The sequence below is a fragment of the Strix uralensis genome, chromosome 19 (genome assembly GCF_047716275.1).
Source record: "Strix uralensis isolate ZFMK-TIS-50842 chromosome 19, bStrUra1, whole genome shotgun sequence".
In the NCBI taxonomy this organism is placed as follows: domain Eukaryota; kingdom Metazoa; phylum Chordata; class Aves; order Strigiformes; family Strigidae; genus Strix; species Strix uralensis.
The window spans coordinates 9987391-10013270 of record NC_133990.1 but is presented as its reverse complement, the minus strand read 5'-3'; the positions used below and the strand labels follow the sequence as shown (position 1 = coordinate 10013270).

Genomic DNA, 25880 nt, shown 5'->3' with positions numbered 1-25880 from the left:
GCCGGGCGTCGCTCCCCGGTCCCGCCTCAGCGGGCCGGGAATGGCCCCGGCGCTGCCCCGGGCTGCGGGAGGCTCCCGGCCCTCGCTCCCCAGCCCCGCAGGCCCCGGGCGGTGCCCATTCATTAGCTAATGAACGGTTTAACGGCAGTACAACGTAAATGCTAAGCACCCTGACCGGGCAGGGCCTGCAGGGCACCTGCTGCACCGAGAACCAGCGGGCAGCTCCCGCCGCTCAGCAGCTGAGCACAGCGGTGCTCCCGGGGCTGCAGCCCCCACCCCCGGCTAGGAACACCCCCCAGCACCCGCGTGAGCAACACCCCCTGCCCCAACACCCCAAAACACCCCCAACACCCCCCGGCCCTGGTGCCCAGGAGGGATTCACACCCTCAGCAGGGCAGCGGGCAGAGGCAAAGCTTCACCCCCCACCCCTTGCCCCTTCCAGCACACGCTGCAAAAACCCAACACACCGCACCGTAGAGATATAGATATATTTGTGGTGACGTTGCATATTTAAAGACAACTTTACATAACGCTTCCGACACAAGAGTTTTGGCGTCTTCCCCCGCAGTGGGGCCAGGCCCTGCGCGGCCCCTCGTACCCCACGGCCCCCCACAGCCCCCCCCAGGGAGGGGGGACCAGCACACTCAGCTCTCCATCCGCCCCATTTTACAACGCGCTTCTTGCAGCAACCAGCGTCCTTAAACCGGGGAGAGCGAGGCCGCAGGCGGGGAAGGCCGGGCTTTGGAGGAAGGCGCAGGATGGCACAAATCTGTGGAGATGGCAAAACCCTGCCTGGGCCAGGCCCCAAGCCCTCCCCCGGCTCCTGCGGCCCCCACCTCGAGTGGAGGGGTCGGGCTGGGCAGGCTCCAGCTCGTCCCCAGCCCTGCACAGGGGCAAAACCCCGTCCCAGGCTGTGGGCGAGATGGGAAGCATCTTCCCAGGGCGAAAACTAAACCCAGCATCAGTCTTGGAGAAAAGGAACGGTGCAGGCAGTTCCCTGGGAGGACAGCGGGGAAGGGGGATGCCCCGCTGCACCCCGTCTCTTCCCTTGGGAGGAGGAGGGGGAAGCAGAACCAGCGGAGAGCAGAGGGAGCAGCCAGACCTTGTCTCGCCTCTTTGCTTTTTGGCCAGGGAAGCCCAGCAGATCCCGAGAGCTTCCGCCGAGCCGGGAGAAAAGGTTGGGCCAAGGGGCCGTGGCACAGGGCACCCACCGGGCCCAGCAGGCTGCTGCCTCGCCCATGGCAGGGCAGCAGCGCTGGCAATGGCATTTTGGCAGGGGATTGGGGCATCCCTTTGCTAAAGCGGAGACGGAACCGAGCGCTCCCCGACTTGCTGTCGCACAACACACACCAGCAACTCCAAATATTTGGCATAGTCGGGCAGCTGCCTTGGAGGGCAGGCAGCACCCCGCAACCAACCCTGCCCGAGGGGCAGCAGGGTGCAGCTCCCCGGCAGCCCCCAGCGGGAAATGGGGAAACAGCAAAACAATAATAATACTACTAATAAAATAAAAAATATGTAAACGACCCAGCACCCTGTCCTGTTGCGCCAGGACACCCAAGAGAACAAGTTACAGTCTGAGGGGAGATGGAGACACAAGGACATCCCGGCCAATGCGGGGTCTCGTCTCTATTGCACTTTGCATCATATATATTTCTATATATATATATTTATAAAAATACAAACTAAAGGGCTGGGGGGGATGAGATGCAAGCCCTGGGCCGGCAGCAGCTCCGCACAGATGGCAGGCTTCGACCCCTTCTGCTTCTGCCTGTCCCTTGCCAGCCCTCCCAGGGGGGCAGCCAGCAGCACAGGGCCTGATCCTGCAGAGATCCAGCCTGGGGCTGAGCAGGGTGCTGAGTTGCTCTGGAGCCTGCCCATCCACCAGCCTTCCCTCCCCATCACCCCTTCCCGAGGCTCCAAGGCCTGGAGTTAACAAACACCCAGCAATTCCCAGCCGCCAGTGCCGTCCGTGCCCCCACAGTGACAGGCGCCCCGGCACACTCTCCCTGCCCATTCCTGGGGGAGCCGGGCGAGACCAACCTCACACCTCCCCCTCTGCCCAAAATACCCCACCGGAGGTTTTGCCCCCACCCAGAGGTTCCCATTCTCTCTTCCTCAAGTGACTACGGTGCAAATGGCACGGGGTGATGTGGTCCGGAGACACCCCCCGCTGCCAGTGACAGAGGATGCTCCTCGCTCCCAAGGCCGCCGCCCCCCGGCTGCTCCTGCTACCTCAGCCGCCCGTCAGGTTTGACGGGCCCCAGTTCGGATTTGGGGTCCGGGGAGAGGGAGCTCCAGGAGGTTTCCCTGCAGGTCTCCAGAGAGGTGCAAGCGGAGGGGCTGCCCACGCAGACATCCGCCACAGACCAGAAGGCGCCGATGGCACCGTCCGCCCAGTCCTCCAGCTCCTTGCCCGTCAGCTGTGCCTTCCGCACCGCGTCCTCCTCTGCCTCCTCGGCCCGCGGCAGGTTGAGGATCCCCCCCAGGCCCTGGAAGCTCTGCTCCATGTACTCGTTGCGGGGGGGGCCACCGTGCAGCCAGTTGCTGTCATCTGGGCAGGACAGGGAGAGAAGAGAGAGGGGATCAGCAACGTGGCAATGTCCCAGCACCCTGCCAGGCCCACCGCCCCGCTCCTAGCGGGGCTCAGCATCCCTTTGCAAACCCAACTTTCCTCCAGCCTGAGGAGGAGGTGCTGCTGTGGGACGGATCTGATCTACAAACAGGCCCAGAAGGTGCCTAGCTTGAGGACTCCTGTGGGCAAGGGGACACCCGTGGGAAGGATGGCTCCCACCTCATCATCAGCTGCAACCCAGCGAGACCAGCACCAGGGGAAGCGCCTTGGACTGCCTGCAGGGACACCCCCCCCATCCAGTCCCAAATTCCCAGACCCCAGAGCATCCTCACCTTTCCTGAGAGGCTGCTTGCGGTTGAAGGTCTGAGGCACCACCAGGAACTGGTTCTCCCCCAGCGGCTCCCAGAACTGGAGGAGGCGGATGGTCCAGATGCCGGGGCGCAGGGGCCGGTTGAGGGGGGGCTTGTACTGGGTGAACTCTGCCTCAGCATCCACCGTGATGTCGTAGGAAGCAGCAATGATGTAGGTGGGGTCGATCCACACTACCGTGGCTGTCAGGTTGGGGCCCCGCGACCACTTCTGCATGGCCACTGGCTCATCGAAAGGCCCCATCAAGCCTCCAAAATTGCGGAAGAGTCTTTCTTTGGGGTCCCACTCCGTGCCCACCTGGAGGGACAGGAGGCACAAGCAGTGGGACGCTGGGCAGGGAGACACTACCAGCTCACGTTTTGCATTTCACCTCCCTGAACCAGGGAAAGCATAAAACTTTGGAGCTCAAAGCAATGCACACCCCACGCTCCATGCAACTCTCCATGCCAGCAATAATCCAGCTGTGTGATGCCTCCTGCAGCTGCAGGCACTGGACACCACAGCTTCAGTTCCCCCCCAAAAGATCCCTTTCAGGCCTTTTCCCCACCTGTCAGCTCCACACCCCACACAGAAGCCAAACTCCTGGACAAAGGTTTGTTCTCAGACATGACAGTGGCACCATGTCCCTCTGTCCCCACAGCGTGCAGGTGGGGGAGAGGAGGAAGGGCAGCACAGTGTGGGAAAGCTGAGGAGGAAAGTGGGCGTTGAGAGGGAAATTTTCCCCATTTACCTCAAGGTTTTGTAAACGGTTTGCCTGCCCTCCATGACCTGCCAGCTTCAGAGCACCTTGGGGCATCATCCACACCTCCAGGGACTCTGCCTGCCCAGTTGCCGAATTCTGCACTTCCTGCATCACCAGGTAACCCTGGAAACGGTCGTCATAGAAATATAAGTGCACACTGGATGGGAAGCCTTGGGGCTCAAATCTGGAGAGAGAAAGATAGAGAGGTTGTACATCTGAGCATCAGCATCCTCCCAGCACGAGACGCAGGCCACCACTCGGAACCTGGATGGAGCCCGTGGTGAATACCCCACCTGCAGAGCTTGTCGGCCTTTGCTCCTGGCGTGGAGGCAGCTTTGTGGAGCCCCAGCCTGGAGAAGGCCGTGTAGAAAGTGAGGGTGACATCACTGAGGCCGCTGAGCCCGTCGACACGGTCGTAGACGTTCTCCCAGTATGCCTTCAGGGCCGGCGTGTTGGGCGGGTAGCTGCCGTAGAGGTGCGTGTCCAGGATCTCCAGCACCTCCTGATTCACTGTCGACTCAAACTTGCGGGCAAAGAAGGTGGGTCTGGAGAGTTGCTGGAAGAGAACAGGCACTTCTAAGTGTTGGCTGCACCCACCCTGCCCTTCCGCCTGAGCAGGGCAGCTGGGAGGGAGACAGACCAGGAATAAACATGCTGGGATCCATCCTGCCCGCTCTGAGGGCACAGGCTAAGGAGCAGCAAAGCACAGACAGGCTCTACATGGAATCCTCTCCGACAGGAGCAGTGGGAGCACACAGCATGCTTACTGGTGATGCAGATGGGTTCCCATGTCTCCCACTGCCTCCCCCTTCCTGTGCTCAGCAGCAGCCATGTGTCATCTAGCTCCTTTGCTGCAATCTCTATTCAGACAGGCCCCCACCCCGCAGAGCTGTTGAGGAGCCCTGCACGAGGCCTGGCCACGGGGCACAGCTTGCGGGATCAGGGCCCTGCACTATATAAGCCCAGGACTGCTCGAAAAATCCTACTAACTTCTCTTTTCAGAGCTGGGTGTATCTCCCCCAAACCTCCCTTGTTCGGTCTACATCCCTATGCACCGAGAGCACGGGAAGCAGTTTGTCACAAGGCATTTTGTCCTGCCAAAGAGGACAGCACTCTGAAGTGGTCTTACTGAAAAAGTGTTTGCCCCAGGGGATAGGTCTGCAGGGAAAGAGCAGGAAAATGGGAGAGAAAGCTTGGGAAGAGGAGCAGCATTGCAAGCAAAAGCCTGGCTGCTGGGCAGGTCAGTCAGCATAATCCCAGCTCAAGTGTCTACACGGCGGCTGGAGAGCCCATCCTGCTCCGGCCCCGTGCAGGGCTGGGGTGAGGCTGGCGGGGGCACGCGCAGCAGCTGGCACTGCACCCCTGGGGAGCTCAGGGAGGAGGGGAAAGAGCGGGAGGAAAAAGGAGGATCTTTTTCACCTGTAGCCGGAGGAAGTCCTGGGGTTTGAAGTCATTTGGGGAGCACCCGCACCAGTCGACTATGTGTTTATATTGGCACTTACAGCCCAGCTTCCGGTTCCAGTTGGTCACTCGGAGGTTGTTATCGACCAGTGTCTCGCAGGCGTGACTGTTCTCCAGGACCGTGTGGAAGAAGGACTGTGCACAGCAGAGAAGGGACAGGACACCCAGTGGGGTTGGAGGATGGGTGGTTAACGGAGACCCCCCACCTATCACCGGCAGAGGAACAGGACAGACCTCGATAGCTCCTGAACAGAAACCTATCCCTGTTCCCAGCACAGGGCAACATGTCAGGGACCAAGGCTGTGCACCCACACCAGCCCTGATCTGGCCCAGAGGGGCGTCTGGACCTAAAGCGGGGCAGGATATAAACACGACCCTTGGCCTGTCTGCTCCTCTCTCCCCTCGTTCATACTGGGCTTAAAGGGGAGGCACAAAGCTGCCTGAGAACCAGCAATGCCCTTCACAGAATCAGAGAATCATCAAGGCTGGAAAAGACCCTGAAGATCATCTAGTCCAGCCATTAACCTCACACTGACCGTTCTTAACTCCATCAGACTCTTCAGCACTGTGTCAACCCGACTCTTAAACCCCTCCAGGGATGGGGACTCCACCACCTCCCTGGGCAGCCCATTCCAATGCCCAACAACCCCTTCTGGAAAGAAATGCTTCCTAATATCCAGTCTAAACCTTCCCTGGCGCAACTTGAGGCCATTCCCTCTTGTCCTATCACTTATTCCTTCATTAAAGAGACTCATCCAAAGCTCTCTGCACCCTCCTTTCAGGGAGTTGTAGAGGGCGATGAGGTCTCCCCTCAGCCTCCTCTTCTCCAGACTAAACCCCCCCAGTTCCCTCAGCCACTCCCCATCAGACCTGTGCTCCAGACCCTGCACCAGCTCCGTTGCCCTTCTCTGGACACGCTTGAGTCATTCAATGGCCTTTTTGGGGTGAGGGGCCCAAAACTGAACCCAGTCATCGAGGTGCGGCCTCACCAGTGCGGAGCACAGGGGTAAGATCCCTTCCCTGTCCCTGCTGGCCACGCTATTGCTGATACAAGCCAGAATGCCATTGGCCTTCTTGGCCACCTGGGCACACTGCTGGCTCATGTTCAGCCGGCTGTCAATCAACACCCCCAGGTCCCTCTCTGACTGGCAGCTCTCCAGCCACTCCTCCCCAAGCCTGTAGCGCTGCTGGGGGTTGTTGTGGCCGAAGTGCAAAACCCGGCATTTGGCCTTATTGAAACTCATACAGTTGGCCTCAGCCCATCGCTCCAGCCTGGCCAGATCTCAAACCTCCCAGCTTCGCAGCTCCCCAGGGTGGGGATGAAGCAGGACACAGATGTTAAGTACAGTGGGAAGAAAATCCAGCCCGTGCTCCGCAGCCAGCACCCACCTCGGCTGGCAGGAGTGTGTAGGTGTAGAACTGGCGCAGCTGGGACACCAGTTGGTCGTCAGCATAGACCACGTACTCCACGAAGCTGCGCGTCAGCGAGAACCAGTCGGAGCCCCCGTCCACCACGATGCCCTCGGGGATGTGGCGCTCGCCCAGCCGCCACATGTGGGAGTCACACTCGTGGAACAAGCGGTCCAGGCCCTGCTTCTTGATAAACCTGGGCATGAGGATGAAGGCTTAGGTGTGTCATCCACTTTGCCAGGTGCAGCTGCATCCAGAACATGCCCCCCCACCCCACTGTTTCAGTTCGTTTCTGAAATCCCTCCTTTTTCTGCTCCTCCAGCTCAGCTCTGCCCCTAGTTGCAATTACCTGGCATTGTCTCGGCCATGAGACTTCAGGAAGTTCTTATCTCGGTATTTGGACAGGAACATCACCAGCTCCTCGTTGGTCCTGAGGTGCAAATTCGAAAGCATTAACGGCCCCTGGGGTAAAGCAGCCCAGTAAACATTCATACTGCAAGAGCCATCAGACACAAGGAGCCTAAAGCTGCCTTGTGGGTGCTGACTCAAACCCTTGTCCCATCGCTGGGGAGACACAGCCGTGGTCTCTCTGCTGTCTGGCGCCTCACACACGTGTTCCCCTGCAACACCCAGACCGCAGGAAAAAACAGCCTCCGAGGTACTGGCTGGGCTCCTCTGCAGAGCTGGGACCAGCCTGGCCCTGGAGCATCATCACCAGCACGTGGGTGCAATCTCCCAGCCCATCTTCCCTCAGCTCCCTGCTCCTCCCTGCCCTTCCCAAGGCTGCTGCAGCATCACGCAGCCCAAACACCTCCTTCATCCTCCCCTGCCCCAGCAAGGTCCTCACCTTGTGGGGTAGTCAGTGGCGCTCAGGTTGATGAAGAAGTCCCAGGGCCACTCAGCCAGTTCCAGCAGGTCCTTCATGCTACGCAGGTACATCTTCAGGAGGCTGGCACCTCCCCAGATGGTCACCATGCGCCAGGGCGTCACGCGGACGTTGGGGTAGTGCCGGGCCAGCTCCACCGCCTCGCGATGGAGGTAGTTGGAGCGCTGTCAGGGAACAGGCTCACGCTCAGCAGGGAGCTCGTCTTCCCAGGACCCTGCCCTCCTTACTGCCAGCCTGGTACCCCAGCCCTTACAGCAGCCTCCACAGGGAGGGGAGCAGCAAGACAAGACTGCTCTGGGCAGGAGGGATAGATCCTGCTTCCCTGGGGTTGCAGAAGTACAGGCGGAGGGTCACAGCTCCACCAGCAGCGAGGACAAACCCCACCCAGCCACTTCCTCCACTCGCCACCCACCTGCGCCCCAGCTCTGCACCCTGTCCCAGTGCACCCCTCATCTGGGCACTGTCAGTGCCCCTCCTCCCCTCGCATACCTTGTCGACATGGATGTAGAAGAAGTGCTGCTGGTGGTACACAGCCTTGATGAGCCGCTTCAGCTGGCGAATGGCCCTGCCGTGCACAACCAGCATGTAGGCGATGCGCACGGGCTTGCTGGGGGGCATCTGCTGCAGCCGGCTCTCGTCCCACTGGATGACAGGGCTGACCTTGCCTGCGCGGGGAGGGAGAGGGCTGTCAGCTGCCCCCCGCCTTGGCACCCACCACCCCGAGCTCCTGATAAACCAGGGAGACCTGAGCGAGGCAGGGGAGAGCTCAGCCTTGAGCAAATCCCATCAGCGCATCCCAGGCTGTCTGCGGTGCCAGGGCACGGTGGCACACACAGCCCCTTGCATTAAATCGACAGGGCTGCATTGGGACAGGAGGGGTGTCCTTGTCTGGTCCCTCAAAACAAAAGATGCAGCTGGGCCTGGCTCTGACCTCTGCAGGCACTGCAGGTCGGGATGAACAGCCCAGCTTAAGGAGGCTGGCACAGCTTTGATTGGATTACAGAGGCAGCAGTAATCTGGGAATCAGTGACAGATTGAGGCCGCTTTTTGCCAGGTGAGACAGTTTGATGACATAAGGAAGGTGGCCCACGCACCTGGCTGGGATATTCCCGATGCCCAGGGCGACTGGGAGCACCCCAGCAGCACTCACCCGAGAGCTGGCAGTGGCGAGGCACAGACTGGGGCATGAGGCTGCCGGCCCGGTGCAGACACACCACATTGGCGATCTCCTGTTGGCACTGCTTGCTGCTGGCCCGGGCCAGAGCTGAGAGGGCGTCTTTGCCCGTGATTTCGCACTTGGGGGTGAAGCTGTTCTCGGTGGGCTGGGGAGCCCCCTCCACGCTGCCTGTGTCGCCCTGCTGGAAGACAGCCAGCTGGGCCTCCCCGCGCAGCTCCGTCAGGTTCCTTCGGCTGGAGGAGTCCGGCGCGGCCGGCAGCCTCCATCCCAGTTTGTGTCTCGCCGTGACAGCTCTCACCACCTTGGACACCAGTGCCCCGGGGCTGTCTGGCCGCCCCCGCCATCGCCCGTGCTTTCGGCTGGCACTGCCCCGGCGCCCGGCAGAGCTGTCCGAGTCCTTGGAGCCGTCGCTGCTCTCGGGCAACCTGGCTTTCTTCTGCCGCTCCTGTTCCAGTTTCAGGTGGATGCAGAAGAGAGGACAGACAGCATTAGCGTTAATTCGGGCCTGCTTCCCTCCGGCTCTGACAACACACTCCCCAGGGCATTCCCAGAGCTCAGTGCTGCAACACGACAGGCGCTCTGGGAGCAGCCACTGTGCAGCAAAGGACATTACACCATCCCTCCACCACCTAAAAGCCCAGGCTAAGACCCCACAGCACCTCCCTGCATGGTCCTATGTCCCCCTCACGGGGACAGCCTCCTGTATGCCAGCAAGGGAGACCTCAACTTGCAGACAGCACCCCAGACACACAAAGAGGGTCTTGTTCTCTGCTGCTGGGCTCACCGCAAGACTAATGGCGGTTGCGTCTGCACCAGCCACCCTCCGGGGTCCTGTGTGGGCAGGGGCATCCCTGGACAGTGGAGATGAGCACAGGGCTCATCACCAGCTCTTCCCTGCCATGATCACGCTGCAAGTCCAAGCCCAGCACATCTGTCTGCGAGCCAGGGTCCCAGGTGGCTGCAGCTGTGCTCTCCAGGGCTAAAAGGACTAGAGAGGCACTGAACAAGGTCCTGTCCCCACTCCCTTCCCTGGGCTCTGGCTTCCTGCACTGGGCTGGAGCAGTCGCTGTGATCACCAGCTTCTCTAGAAATCCCTTTAACAAACCCTCCCGCCGAGCCAAGTGGATGTGTAAAGGGAGCAGTTAATTATGCTTCGTTACCTCTGCCAGGCTGGCTGATGAGCAGAAACGAGTCAGCCTTGGGGAGAGGAGAGTTGGGAAGTTTGGATGCCTGCGAGAGCCATGCTCGTGGGAAAGTGCTTTCCCAGGAAGTCATGCCCACGGGGCCGTATGCCCCCAGCCCACCAGAAGGCAGGCAGCAAAGCAGCTGCCTGCTCCAGACAGGCCTCCCAGGGCTATCTCACAATGCACTCAAATCCCTGCCTGGCCAGACGCTGTGCCGGGCAGTGCGGGAGGCAGCAAGGTGGACCGGGGGCCATTCCCGGGCAGCGGCATCTTCCAAGGATGGACAGATGCCTCACAAGGACAGCGGGACCAAATTAGCACCCTGCACAGGCCGCACTGTGGGCATAAGCTGCTGGGAAGGTCACGGCCAGGAGAAACCACACCATGCAAAGGCTGGAAAGCAGCTGGCAAGATCTGCTCGCTCCGCAGTCCCTGAACTACCACGTTGAAGTGGCACAGCCTGCAAACCGTGGCTACCCAGGAAGGGGCCAAGCCACCGCTTAACTTCCGAGGGGCCAACATCAGCAAGGATCAGCCGAGCCCCTTCCGCCCAGACAGACAGCGATCCGTTCATTAGTCACCAGGCAGGACCATCTGTTTCCAGAGTTATAAACTTGTTTTCTCCACCGAGCATCATAGGAGTGGGGAATTGGCAGGTGACAGGCAAGGAGCGAGCCTCCTCCTGCGGGGACAGGGCTGAGCCCGTAGGAGACGCACCAGCCCCGCTCATACCCTCTGCTCCCCAGGACGCCTGGCTCTGGGGACAGCCCCTGCACGATGCCCACCCTCAGTTACAGTCCTGCTCGTCCCCCGGGAAGGAGCCCTGTTCCCAGCTCACAAGCATGCCCGGCTGCCTTCTTCAGTAGGGAAGTCGTGAGAAGCATCGCCAGCCTTTCTGGAGCTGCCAGTTAACAAATTCAATGGCTTCTAATTACTGCACCACAGCAGAGCCATCCCTCCACCCCAGCCAGGCAGGGAACGACTCTGGCCACGTTGCTCTGCTCTATTTAAGACTCATCCACAAGACTTTTGGTCAGGTTCCCCATCCCCCTCCTTCCGACACACTCAGACGGCTCCAGGCGCCAGCCAAACGTCACTTCTCCCATCCTGCCTCCCCTGCTGTGACACTGCCATCCCCCCAGTGCCACAGAGCTGTGGGTCAGGTATCTACCCGCACCCTATCCCCAGCACAGGTCCAACTGCGCTGGTATCTCCAAGCTCTGCCATTGCGAGGAGCAGAGCTAACAGCATCTGGTGTCCTGCAGGATTCCCCCTCTGATCGACTGACTCTGGTGTCTGCCACACGCTCTTCACATTGATCATCAGGTAAAAACGGCACCAAAGTGTTCCAAAGTCACCGGAGAAACCTGGACTCTTGATTGCCAATTGCAGCAGCAGAGCCTTAAACCTCACAATTAAAGTGGCTGGAGACAGCCCCCTAAAAATGCTCTTTTGGAGAGGGGAAATAAAAACCAAGGAATCTCAGCAAAGCTGGAAAAAAACATGTTTCATAGGAATCCTCTCTGGCGGCTGCAGCTCATGGAGGACACCAAGACTGGTCCCAGAGAGGTGCTGCCTCCCTCCTGGGAGGAGGAAGATAGGAGGCAAAGTGGCAGAAGAGACACGACTGGGTTAAAACACTTTTCCCAAGTGACAGATCCTCTTCACCCACAAGGACACTGTGCAGTTTGCATTTTGCTGGTGCCAGCTCCACTGCAGACCGAGCGCTCCAGGGAGCTCACACACTTGCTCAGGAGCTGTCGGTGTCACCACGACAGAGGCAGGATCATCCTGGTCCCTCGGGCTCCCACCTTTGTGTGCAGACAGGCTGCAGCGGGGGTGCTGCCAGCGAAGGGCTAGGTACCGATGGGATTTCCTCTCCCATCCATTGATCCCAGTGAAACAAGATAATTTGGCTTCCTACAGGTAGGCAGGTCAGTGTTGACCTGGGTGGATGGAGACTGCTCCAGCTTCTGCTGGTCTGCACACCATAAAGCATCTGCTTGGTGAATAAAGGGAGCCTGCAGGACCCTGAAATGGGGCTTGCAAAGAGAAGCAACACGATCCAAGCAGCACGGCCTTCTCAGGGAGGGTTGGGCTGGTGGCTCTGATGTGGCCAAAGCCCCTTACAGGGCAGCAACCAGTCAGTGGGGCAAGGTGGGTTTATAACCTGCTCCAGTGAAGGGCAAAGATCCTCCCTCAGCCTCTGCTCAGCTCATACCAGGGAACCAGTGTGGATGGGGCCTGCCAAGCAGGGGAAGCTCTTCCCCACCCTGTGAAGGAACAAAAAGGAAACCAGCAGGCTTCGAAGAACCGAGCAGGACAGAGAAAGGGGCTGCCACCGGCTGAGATCAGAGCAGCCCTTTTGGGAACACCTGGGCAGCGCAGGCAGCTGCCAGCCCGGGGCACAGGGCTGCAGCACAGCCTCTGAGCGCCGCGGGTGCCCCAGCTGAGGCGCTGGTCTGGAGGGGAAGGCGAGCTCGCCCGACTCCGGGTGCTCCACAGCGTTTACAGGATTCGAGTCTCATTTCTGCTCTACACAGCGAGCCACAGCCCATTCATGGTGGGGACGAGCCAGGTAGAGCTGTGTCCATTAGTGGGAAGGAGTCATTTACTCTGGCAATTAAGAGATTCCAATGTTCCCCAAATCCTTCCAGGCCTGCAAGGTCAGGCTCTCCTGGGAGGGTTCCTCCTGCTTTACCAGAAATGCTCCAGGGGAACAGCGGCTCCTCCAGGTCTGGCCAAAATCAGAAGCTGCAGGAGGACTCAGAAACCAAGCGCTTTGCCATTTTATAAGAAGTAAAAGTTAACTGGACTTTTCCCAGCTTGCTAATGGGTTTGGGCTGTCCGTAAGCCCTTTTGGAGAAGGCAAGAACCATCCTCCAAAGAAGCTTGTCCGTTCCCAAGCCCTGGAGTCAGGGCTGCTGGTGGCGAACCATCTCCTCGTCAGGCTAGGGGACCCATGGCCAAACCTGTCAGCTACCCAGCTCAGTTTTGGGAAGAGACATGGGGAAACCAGGCGAGGACCGTGGCAGAATGAGCCAACCCAGGAGCCTGCGCAGGGCAGGAACAGAGAAAAGAAGACAAGCAGTGCAGGACAGTGCAGAGGGAAGGGGAAGAAGCCATGACTGGTGAAATGACTTGATCAAGGTCATGGGAAAGGGGCAGTCAGGCACTCCTGGCTGCCAGATCGATCTGCTCTCACGCTCCCAGCGCCTCCGGATCACAGGCAATTCTATGTCCCCTCTCCTTATCACATTTATTCCCTGGTTCTTTTTTGGTGGTGGGCGTACAGCAGCACACAAGGGTGCTCACGGCCATTCCCAGCAGCCCAAGAGGAGGCCTGGGGCTGGGAATTGATGTGCTGAGTGAGCAGTCACCTTAGAGACCTTCCACCCTGCAAGGGGCTGCCCAGATCCCCTTCTCACTCTTTCCTCTCAGGGAAAACTTTCGAGTCCTGTGAAAAGACCACGGGGTCACCCTCCACACCAGGGAGGCACGCCACAATGGGGAGGGGAACCTCTCACCCCTCCAGAGATCCCCACCTCATGGCCACTGGCTTTGCTCTGCCACAGCTACCACGCTCACCCCGTGCCTGCCCCTGCCCAGCTTTGAGTTCTTGCCACACGCTGTCTCTGCCCCTGCCAAACCTGGTTTCACCATTGACCTGGGGTTTGTCAGCAGCCCGGAATCTCTACAGCCCCTGGAGCATGAGGGTCCTGCTCAAGATGAGGGGCTCTGGTGCCACACAGACATTAGCCAAGGAAGCCCACACAGGGACTCTCTCAGCCCTTCTCCAGTGCTCTTGGGAAAACCAGCTTCAGCCACTGGTTCACCCAGATGCAGGGGGCCTGCACGTGGTCCAGGCAGCTCACAACAAATAAATAAATTCAAATAAGCAACCCAGAGGTCATAAGCTTTGTTTGAAGGTGGCAGCAACGTGTTCCAGAGGCCTGGGTCCTCCTCAATACCTGCTCTGTGTCTGACCTTGGGCAAAAACCTTCACCAGCCCACACCTCAGTTTCCCCACACGTAAAAGAGAGGTGACACCTTCTGCCTTAGCAGAGTGTTCTGGTAGAAAGACAACCGATAACAGCAAAAGGTCCTTGTACGCTCATGCTTCACAGGGATATCCCTGACCGGACCAGCTAAACAGGAGCTGCCACAAACTTCCCGAGCTGCTGCGTGTGCTCTCCCCAGCTCTCCAAATTATCATTATGTTTTTATATTTTCTGGCTTGGGTGTCGCCGACCTCAGTTTCCCGCAACATCTCCCAAACCACAGAGACACAAGACCCTTGTCACGCCTCCCACGCTCCCACCCCATGCCAGACCCCAACCAACAGCCCCTGGGCCACAAAGTCCCCTTCTCAGGCACCACGACCCCACGCTGCCGCAGCCAGAGCCCCCTCACAGGTGATGGCCCACCACCCACCCCACAGCCACTGCCCCCCAGCAGCCTGGGGCCTGCGGGACCCCCACCCACCCCAGGGACCCCGTCCTGGGACACAGCCTCGCCAGTCCCACAGAGATACCCCGGGGTGGTGGTGGGGGGCACCCCCTTTCTGTCTCCTGCCAGCTCCAGAGCAAGGGGACACACCAGCCCCCCCCGGACACTGGCCCCCCCAAGACCTGCCCCCATCCGGAGGGCCTCCCCCCTCTCAAGAGCCCCCTCCCAGCACGCCCCCCCTTCCTGTGACCCCCCCCGAGGCTCCCCACCCACCTCAAGCCCTTCACCACCTCCCCTGTCGCCCCACGGCCCCTGCAGGCCCCTTATCGCCCCCCTACCCCCCCTCAGCCCCTTCTACCCCTCTCGGGCCCCCCGGCCCCTCACCGCCCCCTCAGCCCCCTCCGGCAGGCCCCGGGCCGCCGCTCCGGCCTCCCCCGCGGCGCACCTCGGCCGGTCCCTCCTCGTCGAGGCCGGCGGAGGTCCAGAGGACGAGCCCCTGGAGCAGGAGGATGGCGAGGGCCGTGGCCACCGCCAGCCGGTAGCGCCGGGCCAGCTTCCGCGCCCGCCCGCTGGCCACCATCGTCACGGCCGCTCCGCCGCGGCAGGGCGGGCTGCGCCGGCGCGCGCCTCCCTCCCGCGCGCACGCGCCGGCGGGGCCGGGGGGGGGGGGACCCTGAGGGGAGGGGGGGAGCGGCGCGGGGGGCGCGTGTGCGCGCGTGTGTGCGTGTGCGCGCGCGCGCGTGTGTGTGTGTGTGTGTGCGCGCGTGTGTGCGCGCGTGTGTGTGCGCGTGTGCGTGTGCACGGGGTGTGTGTGGGGGTGCGTGTGCACGGGGAGGGGGGGTGTGTGCCTGTGTGTGTGTGTGCACCAGAGTGTGCGTGTGTCCCTGGGGCATGTGTGTGCACACACGTGCATGTGTGTGCATGTATGTGTTTGTATGTTCATGTGTATGTGCAGGTGCCAGAGGAACTGGGTCCCCCCCGGTGCCAGAGGAACTGGGGTCACCCCGGTACCAGAGGAACTGGGTCCCCCCGGTGCCAGAGGAACTGGGGTCACCCCGGTACCAGAGGAACTGGGTCCCCCCGGTGGCAGAGGAACTGCCCCCCGGTGGCACAGGACACCTCCCGGGTGCCCGGGGGTGCACGCCAAGCTCACCGCTGCCCCAGAGCGAGAGCACCCGGCAGCAGCAAAACCCTGCACGAAGGCCTGGGCATGGCAGGGGCTTCTGCGCGAAACTGTCCCGCTGCTGACCTTGCTTTAAGGGAAAAAGAAAATAAATATATATATATACACACCCCATTCCTGTTTCTGCTGCAATAAAACCTGAAAAGATTCAAAACCTCTCTCAGGACACTCGGCCAGCGGGAAGAGCCCCGGGCCAGCTCTCAGGGCAGCTGTGGGCGGCAGAAATGCCCCGGGATGGGCCCTGAGCCCCAAGGCCGCCCCCTGCCCCCCCCCCCCCCCCCCCCCAAGAGCTGCTGGGGGGTGTGGGAGGCATTGGCCTGTCAGCCCTGCACAGCCTCTGAATCAACAGCCAGGCTTTGATGAGACACAGACCTTGGGAGAAAGATAAGAAACTGCTGAGCTGTGCCAAGGTGGCAGGGAAAAAAAACGGCCAGCTGCAACACTGAGCTGTGAGAAGTTACTGCTGCGTGAACAGCACGTGAACGAGCAGTGGATTGGTCTGCACAGCCGTGTTAGGGGGTCTTATGCTGATAGGAGAAAAGGTAGATAGCTGTCTAATTGCTGATTTGCTAATTATGAAGTAAGAGCTTTGGCGAGAGCGTAAGTATGTACTATTGGAAGAATAAACGGTTTTGCTGGTTATAACTCTCATAGAGTTGTGCAGGTCCGAGATCCTCCCGCAACAGGGGGGGAGGATTTCAGCCGGGAAATCGGAAGGAGTGTCTGGGTGGCGATAGCGGCTCCGGGGAGCTCCAGGGCGGCCTGTGAGCTTCCTGGGCAGATCCCGCAGATAGAGCGGGGGGAAGGCTGCAGCCTCGACGGCCCGGAGGGTTTGAAGGGGCAGAGGTTTAGCTAAGAGGGGCTCCCCGGGCTGCAGGAGGGCTCTGCGCAGCCTGCCGGGGGCCCCCCTTGGACGGCAGTAATTTGGTCCCATGGCCGTAAAGGCTCCCTCGCTCTGACCGGTGCGTAAGCGAAGCTCAAGCTAGAAAACACATGTTCTGTCATTAAAAAAGACAAAAAACGCATCATCCCGCCTCTGCTGGAAGAAGTTTGCTCTTCCCTTGTGTTATTCCCCTGTTCCAGCTCCCTGCCTGGTAAGGCACAAGAGACAAATCACAGTTTAATGGTGTTTAGAGGCTGTTTTCTGAAGAGAATTCAGAGGCGCTCCCACAGCCTCTCGCTTCCCAGCTTGCCAGGTAGCAAGAGCAGTTTGGGAAGCAGCCCCGGGGTACACGAGCCGTGCTCCCCCGTGCCGGCTTCTTAGCCAGGGTGCCTGCCCCGGTACACGTCCCTGGGGAAGGGGGAGCAGGGTGCCTCAAGAACGCAGGGTGCTTTTTGATGGAGAAGAGGGAAAGATGGAGGGGCTGCCCGAATCCTGCACAAATCCAGGAGCGGGAAGCTGGTTTATGGTGGAGAGAGGTAAAGCATGCCGCCCCCCAGATAATCCCCCTCCCCTGCATTAGACCTGCCACTCAATGTCACACACAAGTTCCTACCAGATCACCACCAAACCCATTTATTAGAGGAGTTATTTAAACTCAGTCATTGCAGAGCTTCCCTAAAAACACCCCAGGCAGCAACAAGCACATCTGAGCCCCGACACAGGCTCTTCCACCTGCACAGCCCTCTGCTCTTCCCATCCCTGGCTTGAGCCTTGTGGCTTAAACCAGCCCAGAGCCAAATGAAGCCCAAGGAGCAGAGAAAGACGCCCAAGGAACAGAAGAAAGACACCCACCTCCTGCTTCTGGAGCCAGGGCTTCCCCAGGAGCAGGGTACACCCGACTGGCCCCAACGCCAGCCTGGCTCGCTGGGGATTCGCAGCCCTGCGGCTCTGCCTCCTTCGCTCTCCTGCTGTGGGGGGGCATAAAAGCAGGGCTGGCAGCAGCACCCCAGCTGCTTAGCGAGGGCTCTGTGCATGGCTGCTTCACGGTCTCCCCTTCCTTAAAATCTTGCTGTGGCAGGAGTAGAAGAAAAGTTCTTCTGCTTGGATTGTCCTATCTGCTCACATCTCCTTACGTGTTAATTGCAGGTTGCAGGCTATAGTAATTCATTAATGAGCCAGGCAGTGGGGGGTCTCCTAGCTCTGTCCTGCTGGGGTCTGTCTTTCTCCCCAGCTTCACGCAGGCTCCCTGCTTGCCCAGGAACCACTCTTCTCCCCAGCAAGGCTCAATTGCTGCTTCTGACTCTCTGCCTTCCCTCCCTGGCCAGGAGAAGGCTTTTCTCTGCCGCTGAGTGCCCTGGAGTATTAGCAAATTTTGGTATGGAGTATATATGTATTCCAGCAATAATTATTCAAGAAGTCATCCCCTTTGAGTTATAAAATACGGGTGTGATGGAGAGAAGGTGGTGAAGGGAGCAGGGCTGTGTGGGACAAGGTGGACTTCAGGGAGCATCCCTACCTGGCAGTACCCAACTCCCTCATCCATGAGGTTCACAGCTGGGTGCACACAATCCCGCTAGAAACAGAGCTTAGCTCTAAAAATGAATCTCCAAAATACCCCTGTCCTGCTGAGGACCTTCCCACATCCATCCCCTCCCGCTGTCCCTCCTCGCGCAGGCTCTGCCTCGCAGCTCCCCAAAAGAAGCAGCCCAGGGCTGGGATCTGCCTGGAGGAGGTGGTAGAGAAGCAGCTCTTGGGGCTTCCAGAAAAATCACTGTTCTCTTTCAGGAAGGGGTGAGTTATACAGGAAGGTTTGAGCAACGGGATAGGCCATCTCCACTTTCGGCTGACTCCTGCAGCCAGAGCTCAGAAATCATTATTTTGGGGCAGAGCTGGTTGCACAGTGTAAATCAGCATCCCTGCCCCTGAAACCAGCCTGGCTGCACAGAGCTACAGTGTCCAAATTCCCACAGCAAGGGAAAACTCACCTCTCTGGGCAAAACCACTTGCGTGGGACCATGTGTGTGGAAGAGCTCGGGTTTTCTGCTCCCAGCTCTCTTTCCATCGGGAGTCAGCCCTTACAATGCGGAAAACACAAGTTTCACCCGCCAGGCTTTATATCTCTCTTCCAGGCAGCTGCCCTGAAACACCACTAACACTGGAGAAAAGACAAATTTCTTATGCTCTTAAAGTTACCTGAAAAAGCTTGGAAGTCTTCAGCTATTAAAACTTCGGTGCTCAAAATAGCTCTTGCAGAGGGTGTTGCCAAACACCCCATCTTTGCACACCGCAAGGATCCCGCACCCTCTGCTCCCCCACGCACCCCCATCACGCAGCTGGTGGCTATTTCTGCCTTAGCACTGCAGCAAGGGCTTTAATTTAAGTAAGCCATTTAGTTCTTTTTTTAAAGCATGAAAACAACCTCCAGATATGGAGTAATGGGACCCGGTTACCTAAAAAATATCCAACTGATTCCTCCTCCCGACTCCTTCAGAGAAGAGGTGTTATTATCTCTAGTAATAAATGGGGAAGCAGGAAGAGCAATACGTGATTTTATTTCCCCAGTTTCACATGAAATTTGTGGCAGAAGTTTGTCCGCATGGGTGTGGAGGGGTTTGCTTTCCCTTTTTTCCCAGCAATGGCTGGAATCTGGCTGGAATCTGGCTGGATCCTTGTTTTCATTACAAATTATAGCGACGCTTGTCTGTGCCGTTGCTGTTTGCTCCCTCCTCTGAAGCCCAGCCTTGTGCGGGGTGGGGAGGAGGGATCCCACCTCCTGACCAACCACAGGAGGAATTTTGCTTATATAGGAATAACCTATAGGAATAACCACAACTGTCGTACCACTGATGTTTACTTCCAGCTGCCTTTGGTTTTGACAGAGCAAGGATGGTCTATGTGGTTTCTTAAATAAAATAATTACAAAAATACTAAAACAAAGTTTCGCAGCAGTTAACAGAGTTAATGAATTGTCTCCAAATGAAGCCTTGAAATACACTTGACTCAGCCTCACAAATAGATGCCCACCCCCGTGACCGGTTTTTCAGGGGAGTGGGTTGTCACAACGGATGAATTGCCTGGCACTGGGCAGGAGTTGGGCGGATGCGCACGGAGGGCAGTGGCACGCAGCGGGCCAGAGCGTGCCCAAAGCGTAGCCCCGTGGGACGTCCTGCGGCAGCCGGCGGTGGGGCTCTGGGTTTGTGCGGGAGCAGCAGAGTCCTTGCCCTTAAAGGTCTGTGTTCCCTCGCTGCTGGAGTCCACCTGGGCACCAGCGAGGGGCCAGACCCACTTTCGGGGTGACACTGCAATAAACCCTTCAGTGAGGTGGAAAACTGCCGTACAAATACAAACACTGTGCTAGATGCTATCAGATCCTCAGCTGCTGTCACTGATAAAGGAGCAATACTTTACACAGAAGAACATATTTAATGGGTGCCAGAAAATAAATTATCAGCACAGCAGAGAAGAGAAGGGTCACAGTTACAGCCCATCCTTGTGCTCGCAGCCCGGCGGTCGTTGGGGGTGGCAGGGGAGAGAGAGCAGGAGCAAACCTCCCTGGGGGCTGTGGGACCAGGGAGGGGGGTCAGGGGAGACACTTCCCAGCTGCCACGGAGGAGGGATGGGAGCACTTCTGCTGTCTCCTTCACACCGAGACCCTAATGCACCACACCCTCCACCTGAGCCCCCCAGTATTTGGATATAACAAAAGCATTTGGATATAACATTTCTTGCTGTCCTGCTTCCCAGGAGCTGTCAGCTTTGCCTGGTGTTGGCATGAAATAAAGTCAGTCTGAGGTGACCAGAGGGTTTGGGAGCTTCAGCCCGCATGAATAATGCAGACAAAGGGGCAAGCGGCGCGGGTGCTGGGTGAAGGGAGCCAGGCAGCCCACCCACAACAGCCCACCCTCACCTCCCATCGCTGGGCTCTCCCACACCCTGCCTGGCTGGTCTCTGGCCTGGGCTACCCCAAAGGGGCAGTTTTTTATTCGCAGCACCATTCCTGTGTGTGTGAGGTCTCCAAATGCAGAGGGATGATTTCATCCTTATCCCATTCTGTGCCTCCTGCTCAACCTTATTGTCTTTGAGGTTGCTCCAAGGAAATGTCCGAGCCCAGGGGAGCAGCAGCTCTGCTGTCAAACCAGCTCCTGCCTGAGCGGAAAACCAGCCCGTGTCCCGCTGGCACTGCTGGCAGCAGGAGCAGCTGGCAGGGCCGGGTGCTGGCTCACACCCTCCGCGCTGGAGCTGACGGCACATTGGCATAGATCTCCTGCTGCTCCGGCAGGGAATTCTGTGTGCTGGCATATGTAGCCTCTTTTTCCTTTTCCAAACACTAGGAAAGGAGGGGGATAAACAAAAAACACCCTTCGCACGGCTGCTCCAGGGTAACACCGTCTGCTGGAACCTCTCTCAGCTGCTTTAAGCACCCAGGAGTAGCCGTGGGGACTGAAGAGGGCACCCACATTATCCAGGGTCATTTGCACCCCAGCTTGGCATGTCCCTTTTCAGCTTCCCCCCTATCCACCCAACCCCTCCCGCTGCCCACGCCATCACCCACCCGCCCCAGATTTCCACCCACCGCCTCGAGCTCGGCGCTGCTTTGCATTCTCCTACCTGATTGCTCTGCTTGACCTCCATGTATTCGGTTGTGGTGTTTGTCAAGCAGCGGAAAGCCTCGGCATTGCTGTACAACTGGCTCTCGGCTGTGCCCGAGCGGTGGTTAATCTCTGCGTAGTTCAGGGCATCCCCTTCCTGACAAGTGAAGGAGAGGGATGAGCTCTTAACCTTCTGCTGCTCCCCCGCCTGCAGCCCGCAGGGATGGGAACATCTCCCGTCCCGCTGCCTTTCCCGATGTGATCTGAGACAGCTGCAGGAGCACTGGGGGAAAATTTAACCTGCAGCAAGGACTGGCTCAACATTCTCCAAGGGAAATCTGGTTAGTGACAGCAGCCCCTCCTCAAAAGCCAGCAGAAAACATTAGAAAATACTTTCCAAGCAGTGAATGAAGATCAACTGCTCTGCAGCCTCCTCAGGCGTGCTTTGCTACAGGTTCTCATGGCTGTTTCACCCAGAGAAGCAGCTCGCATGTTTGGAGGGGCTTGGAGAGAAACCTCTCAGGTCAATTCTAAATTCCCTTCCCAGGAATACTCTGCAATAGTCACATAAAATCCCTGGTCGGGTCTTTCTGTTGGCAAACGGAACTTGAAGGATCCCTCCCAGCCTAAAGAGCCATGAACCTGGTGGAAAGCAAATGGCTCTGGCAGCTCATTTGCTCAGCTCAGGGTGTGAGGTTTCCCCTCTCGAGGCGAGCTCGGAGCACGCCACCCCAAGACCTCGTGCAATTTGCCTTACTGTATGCGACGTGCTGTGGATCCTGTCCATCTCTACAGCCGCTCTGGAGAGAGCTGGATGAAGCACAGATGTGGTTAGACACAAGTGAAACCAGAGGAAAAGACATGTATTAAAAAACTGAGGTGCTGCTGCGAATCTCACCATAAAGCAGGAAGGGAACCTGCTGCCCCATCAACCTTCTAAACTGGAGCAGTTCTTCAAACAAAACCATATCCCACCTGCCAGCTGGTGACATCCCCTTCCATCCCTCCCCATTCTTCACACTGGCTTCAAACTTTGCATCAAGCCTAGTGCAAGCCTGGCCTACACAACTGAGCACGTCTGGAGAAGCTGACGGTGCCCAAACTCAAGCGGGTGCCGTGCCGGGCAGCACCCATCCCAAGAGCTGCCATTCCCTGCTCCCATGGGGATGAGACCTGTGGGACAGTCCCACCGGCCCCTCGGGGGAAGGAGACCTTCTTGGTGGAGGTCTCAGTGATGGACCCAGGAATTGGATGGATCAGGGAGGGAATGGGCGAGAAAAAAGAAATATGGAGGAAAAAACAAATATAGCCGAAGACAGCTCTGGTGCAGAAACAGCTGTGTGTGGCACTGACAGCTTCGCTTACCCTTCTTCCTCTTCCTGGACAGTATTACCAAAACACCAGCAGCAACTGCAAGCAAAAGAAGAACTACTGCGATGCCTGGAGTGAGGATGTGCTCCACCATGTTCAAGCTGCAAGAAAAAAAGAGTTTCGGTTCTCACGCTTCTCTTTGGAAGCAGACGCGGGAGGAACCAGCATGGAGGAGGCAGGCGGGGAGCGGCTGTGGGTGACGGGTTTGCCTTGGGAGGAAAGGAAGCAGGTGTGGGGGTGGTCAGGCTGCACGCTGGGCATGGAGCGAACTGAGAACTGCAGAAGCAAATGGACACTCGGTCTGAGAGCTGTTGTGTCCTCACTATTTTAAGGATCAGTTCCTGCACCTAATTTTGCACTGGTTTGGCTCCACTATTTGTTGACCTGGTTGTAATGGGCAACCAGGCAAGGAGAGTGTGCCAGCGACCCCTTGGGCGTGCTGATGGGGCCTCGGCTTTGCCCACTTCCTGCATCACCTCCAAGAGACAAGGGAGAAGGAAGGAAGCTCTGCCACTCCGGTCTCATGCTCTGTCAGCTGTGTCTGCCAGGCTGCGTGTCACTACAAAGCAGAACAGGACCCGGCTCAGCACTTGGTTTCCCACAAGCAAACAGTCCCTCTGGGTTTTGGGGAAGGAAACAGGTCACTGCTGCAGCCAGAAACCACTTCTCACATGGTGATAACCTGCACCTTGCTTAAGCTGCAAGACAGACAAGGGGACAAGCAGGGCTTTGCCGGAGCCAAGAGACCAGGGGCACTGGGATGGATTATTTTCCATGCAGAGTGGCTGACTGAAAGGATGAAGCTCTGGTCCCTAAAGGCAAAAGCAGGAAGTCTGAATCTGTAAGGGAGGCGTGAAGAGCCCAGAGGGTTGCAGGGCTCCAGCTGCACCAGAGACCTCATGGAGGGAGGCGGCTGCTGTGAGCAGGAGCTGGTACTCACCGTGGAGGGCTGGAGTCTCCGTGGTGCAAGGGATTTGATCCTGGTACCACAACTTTCCCCGGGTTTGTTGTCTGTGTGGGGACTGGTATGGAGCTAGTGACACTGGGGTGCTCAGTGGGTGGGGTGTAGGGTGATGCCGGAGGGATGGAAGAAGGAGCTGTATCGGAGGAGAGGCTTGGTCAGTCTCCCTGCCTCTGCGGGGGAAAATGCTGTGGGTTTTGCAGTGAGCCAGAAGTGACCCACTTACTGTCACACCAGGAGAAGCTGGGTCCCCTCTGCCATGTCCAGAGCATGTGCCTCGAGGTGGGAGGGTTGTAATCCCCTGCCCCTGCCCAGGAGGCTTTTTGTGGTCCTGGTCCCCCCCAAAACACGCACACACACAGAGCAGGGTTCACCCTGCACCCCACGCCCAGCCCGGTACTAACACAACAGCCCCACACAAGTGTCCCACCATGGGGGCTGGTCCCTGATGAGGGGATGGGGAGGGACATTCCCTGAGCCCAGGACCTGGTGCCCACAGTCACTGGCTGCCCCACAGCGGGACATGGGGCAGCACAGAGGGGTGAGGAACTCCCTGGTGTTATAAAATAACACAAGGAAAGCACAGACAGGGCTGGCAGGATCTGATAAGAGGGGAAAACGGGGCACAGAGAGCAGGGTCCTGTACCCCAGTGATGGGGGTGGCTGACCCTGGGGTGCTGGTGAGACCTGGGCACAGGGAATGGGTGAAGTGGCACCGGCCACAGCGGCATCACATCCTTAAAATAGTGATGACACACCCGGGGGACTGCCCCAAGCAGCGTGAGCACCCGCCTCCCCCAGGCTACCCCTCACTGCAGTCTCCGCTCCCAGCACTTGAAGGGGACACACCAATGCTGGACCTGGGGGACCCACAAGTACTGACCTGGGGCTACGATCACCTTCACAAAGTGACGCTCATCAAACTCCAATATGCCCGTTCGCACCCCACAGACGTAGGTGCCTGCGTCCCCCTCGGCCAGACCCTCCATGGTCACCGTGAACTCCCGCCGTGCACGATTGTCCCAGATGGAGAATCGGTCCCGCTGCACCGCGGGCTGCAGACTCGAGGTGATGATGATGTAAGCAGAACAGGTGTAAAGTGTTCCTGGATAGCACCAGAATTTGGGCTTCATCTCCTGGCCAGCCTGGTACCGGCACTTCACCGAGACGGACCGCCCCACGTATCCCCGCACGGTGTGGGGGCCCGTCACCGCCCAGCAGCCTGCGGAGACACACGGAGCCGCGGGAGTGCTGCTGCCGCCGCCGCGCCCGCCCCGCCCGTCGGCGCTTAGATCCCCCCCGGAGCCGCTCCGGGGCTCGGGGGCTCCGGCCCAGCTCCTTACCTGGCAGCAGCACCCCGGCGAGCAGCGGCAGGAGCTGCATGGCCGCTCCGGGACGGCGGGGCTCGGCGTTCTGCCGCGTCCGGTTCCTCTCCGCGGGGCCCGGCCCACCCTCGCAGCACCGCCCGCCCCGTCGAGGCGGAGCGCCGGGAGTCCCGGGGCTGCCCGACCGCGGGGGCCGCCGGAGAGAAGAAACGGAGGCACGGAGTGGTGGCGGAGAAGCTTTATTGCAGCCGCCGGCGGCGGCGGGAAGGACGCGGCGGGGCCCCGGTGCTGCCGCTCTCCCCGCGCCGTCGGGGCCGTCGGGGCCGGGGCGTCCCGGGGCGGAGCGGCGCCGGCTGCGGCCGTGGGACCCCCGGCGGAGGCTCAGCCCCGCAGGCTGGCCCACAGCACGGCCCCGCTCATGGCGAGCAGCGCCAGCACCTGCAGCCCGGCCAGCACCGGGAAGTAACGGAAGGAGCCGGGGCTCCCCCGAGGAGCGTCCGTGCCCGTGACCGGCGGCCGGGAGGTGCTCGGAGGGAGGGCGGGGGCCGGGCTGAGCGTCGGGGCTGCAAACGCGAAGAGGGGACAGATGCAGCGGGTGCCCGCCGGGCGCTGAGCCGCCCTTGTCCCTCTTCATCCTCCCACCCGCCGGGTACCGTCTCCTCCCCCAGTGCGGCCTCGGCCCCGCCCTGTGGTGGGCACTGGTGCTGTGCGGGGGGGGACGTGCAGGGACTGACCTTGGGCCACGATCACCTTCACAGAGTGACCCTCATCAAACTCGAATGTGCCCATTCGCACCCCACAGACGTAGGTGCCCGCGTCCCCCTCGCCCAGACCCTCCATGGTCACCGTGAACTCCCGCCGTGCGCGATTGTCCCGGATGGAGAATCGGTCCCGCTGCACCGCGGGCTGCAGACTCGAGGTGATGATGATGTAAGCAGAACAGGTGTAAAGTGTTCCCGGATAGCACCAGAGTTTGGGCTTCATCTCCTGGCCAGCCTGGTACCGGCACTTCACCGAGACGGACCCCCCCACGTATCCCCGCACGGTGCGGGGGCCCGTCACCGCCCAGCAGCCTGCGGAGACACACGGAGCCGCGGGAGTGCTGCTGCCGCCGCCGTGCCCGCCCCGCCCGTCGGCGCTTAGATCCCCCCCGGAGCCGCTCCGGGGCTCGGGGGCTCCACCCGGCCCAGCTCCTTACCTGGCAGCAGCACCCCGGCGAGCAGCGGCAGGAGCTGCATGGCCGCTCCGGGACGGCGGGGCTCGGCGTTCTGCCGCGCCCGGTTCCTCTCCGCGGGGCCCGGCCCACCCTCGCAGC

At 59.4% G+C, this 25880-nt stretch overlaps 1 protein-coding gene across 3 annotated transcripts; it reads right to left on the bottom strand.

Annotated features, from left to right (window-relative positions):
- Positions 1-474: 474 nt before the first annotated feature.
- On the bottom strand, positions 475-25840 carry XYLT2 (xylosyltransferase 2). Of its 3 annotated transcripts, none has more exons than XM_074888945.1 (16): positions 25764-25840; positions 25300-25638; positions 23220-23376; positions 22274-22380; positions 21666-21718; positions 20928-21065; positions 8594-9065; positions 7933-8108; positions 7405-7607; positions 6907-6987; positions 6537-6753; positions 5106-5282; positions 3980-4242; positions 3675-3870; positions 2908-3241; positions 475-2554 (listed from the first exon to the last, which is right to left on the bottom strand). In XM_074888945.1, exons 1-16 carry the CDS (start codon positions 25801-25803, stop codon positions 2232-2234), a joined length of 3276 nt encoding a protein of 1091 aa, XP_074745046.1. In that variant the 5' UTR covers positions 25804-25840; the 3' UTR covers positions 475-2231. The 3 variants fall into 3 exon arrangements, with proteins under 3 accessions (XP_074745046.1, XP_074745045.1, XP_074745047.1); XM_074888944.1 differs by lacking the exons at positions 25300-25638; positions 25764-25840 and adding exons at positions 24124-24462; positions 24584-25265; XM_074888946.1 differs by lacking the exons at positions 20928-21065; positions 21666-21718; positions 22274-22380; ... (1 more) ...; positions 25300-25638; positions 25764-25840 and adding an exon at positions 14699-14846.
- Positions 25841-25880: the final 40 nt, after the last annotated feature.

What these genes read in the sequence shown, in the direction of transcription:
- XYLT2 (XM_074888944.1), bottom strand. Translation starts at nt 25,199, where the DNA reads ATGAAGAGGGACAAGGGCGGCTCAGCGCCCGGCGGGCACCCGCTGCAT. An exon ending in AGGTCAAGCAGAGCAATCAG is followed by an intron (nt 9,066 to 20,927) that starts GTAGGAGAATGC and finishes AAACTGGAACAG; the next exon opens with GAGCGGCAGAAGAAAGCCAG. An exon ending in GCCACTGACTACCCCACAAG is followed by an intron (nt 6,988 to 7,404) that starts GTGAGGACCTTG and finishes TTTGCACCTCAG; the next exon opens with GACCAACGAGGAGCTGGTGA.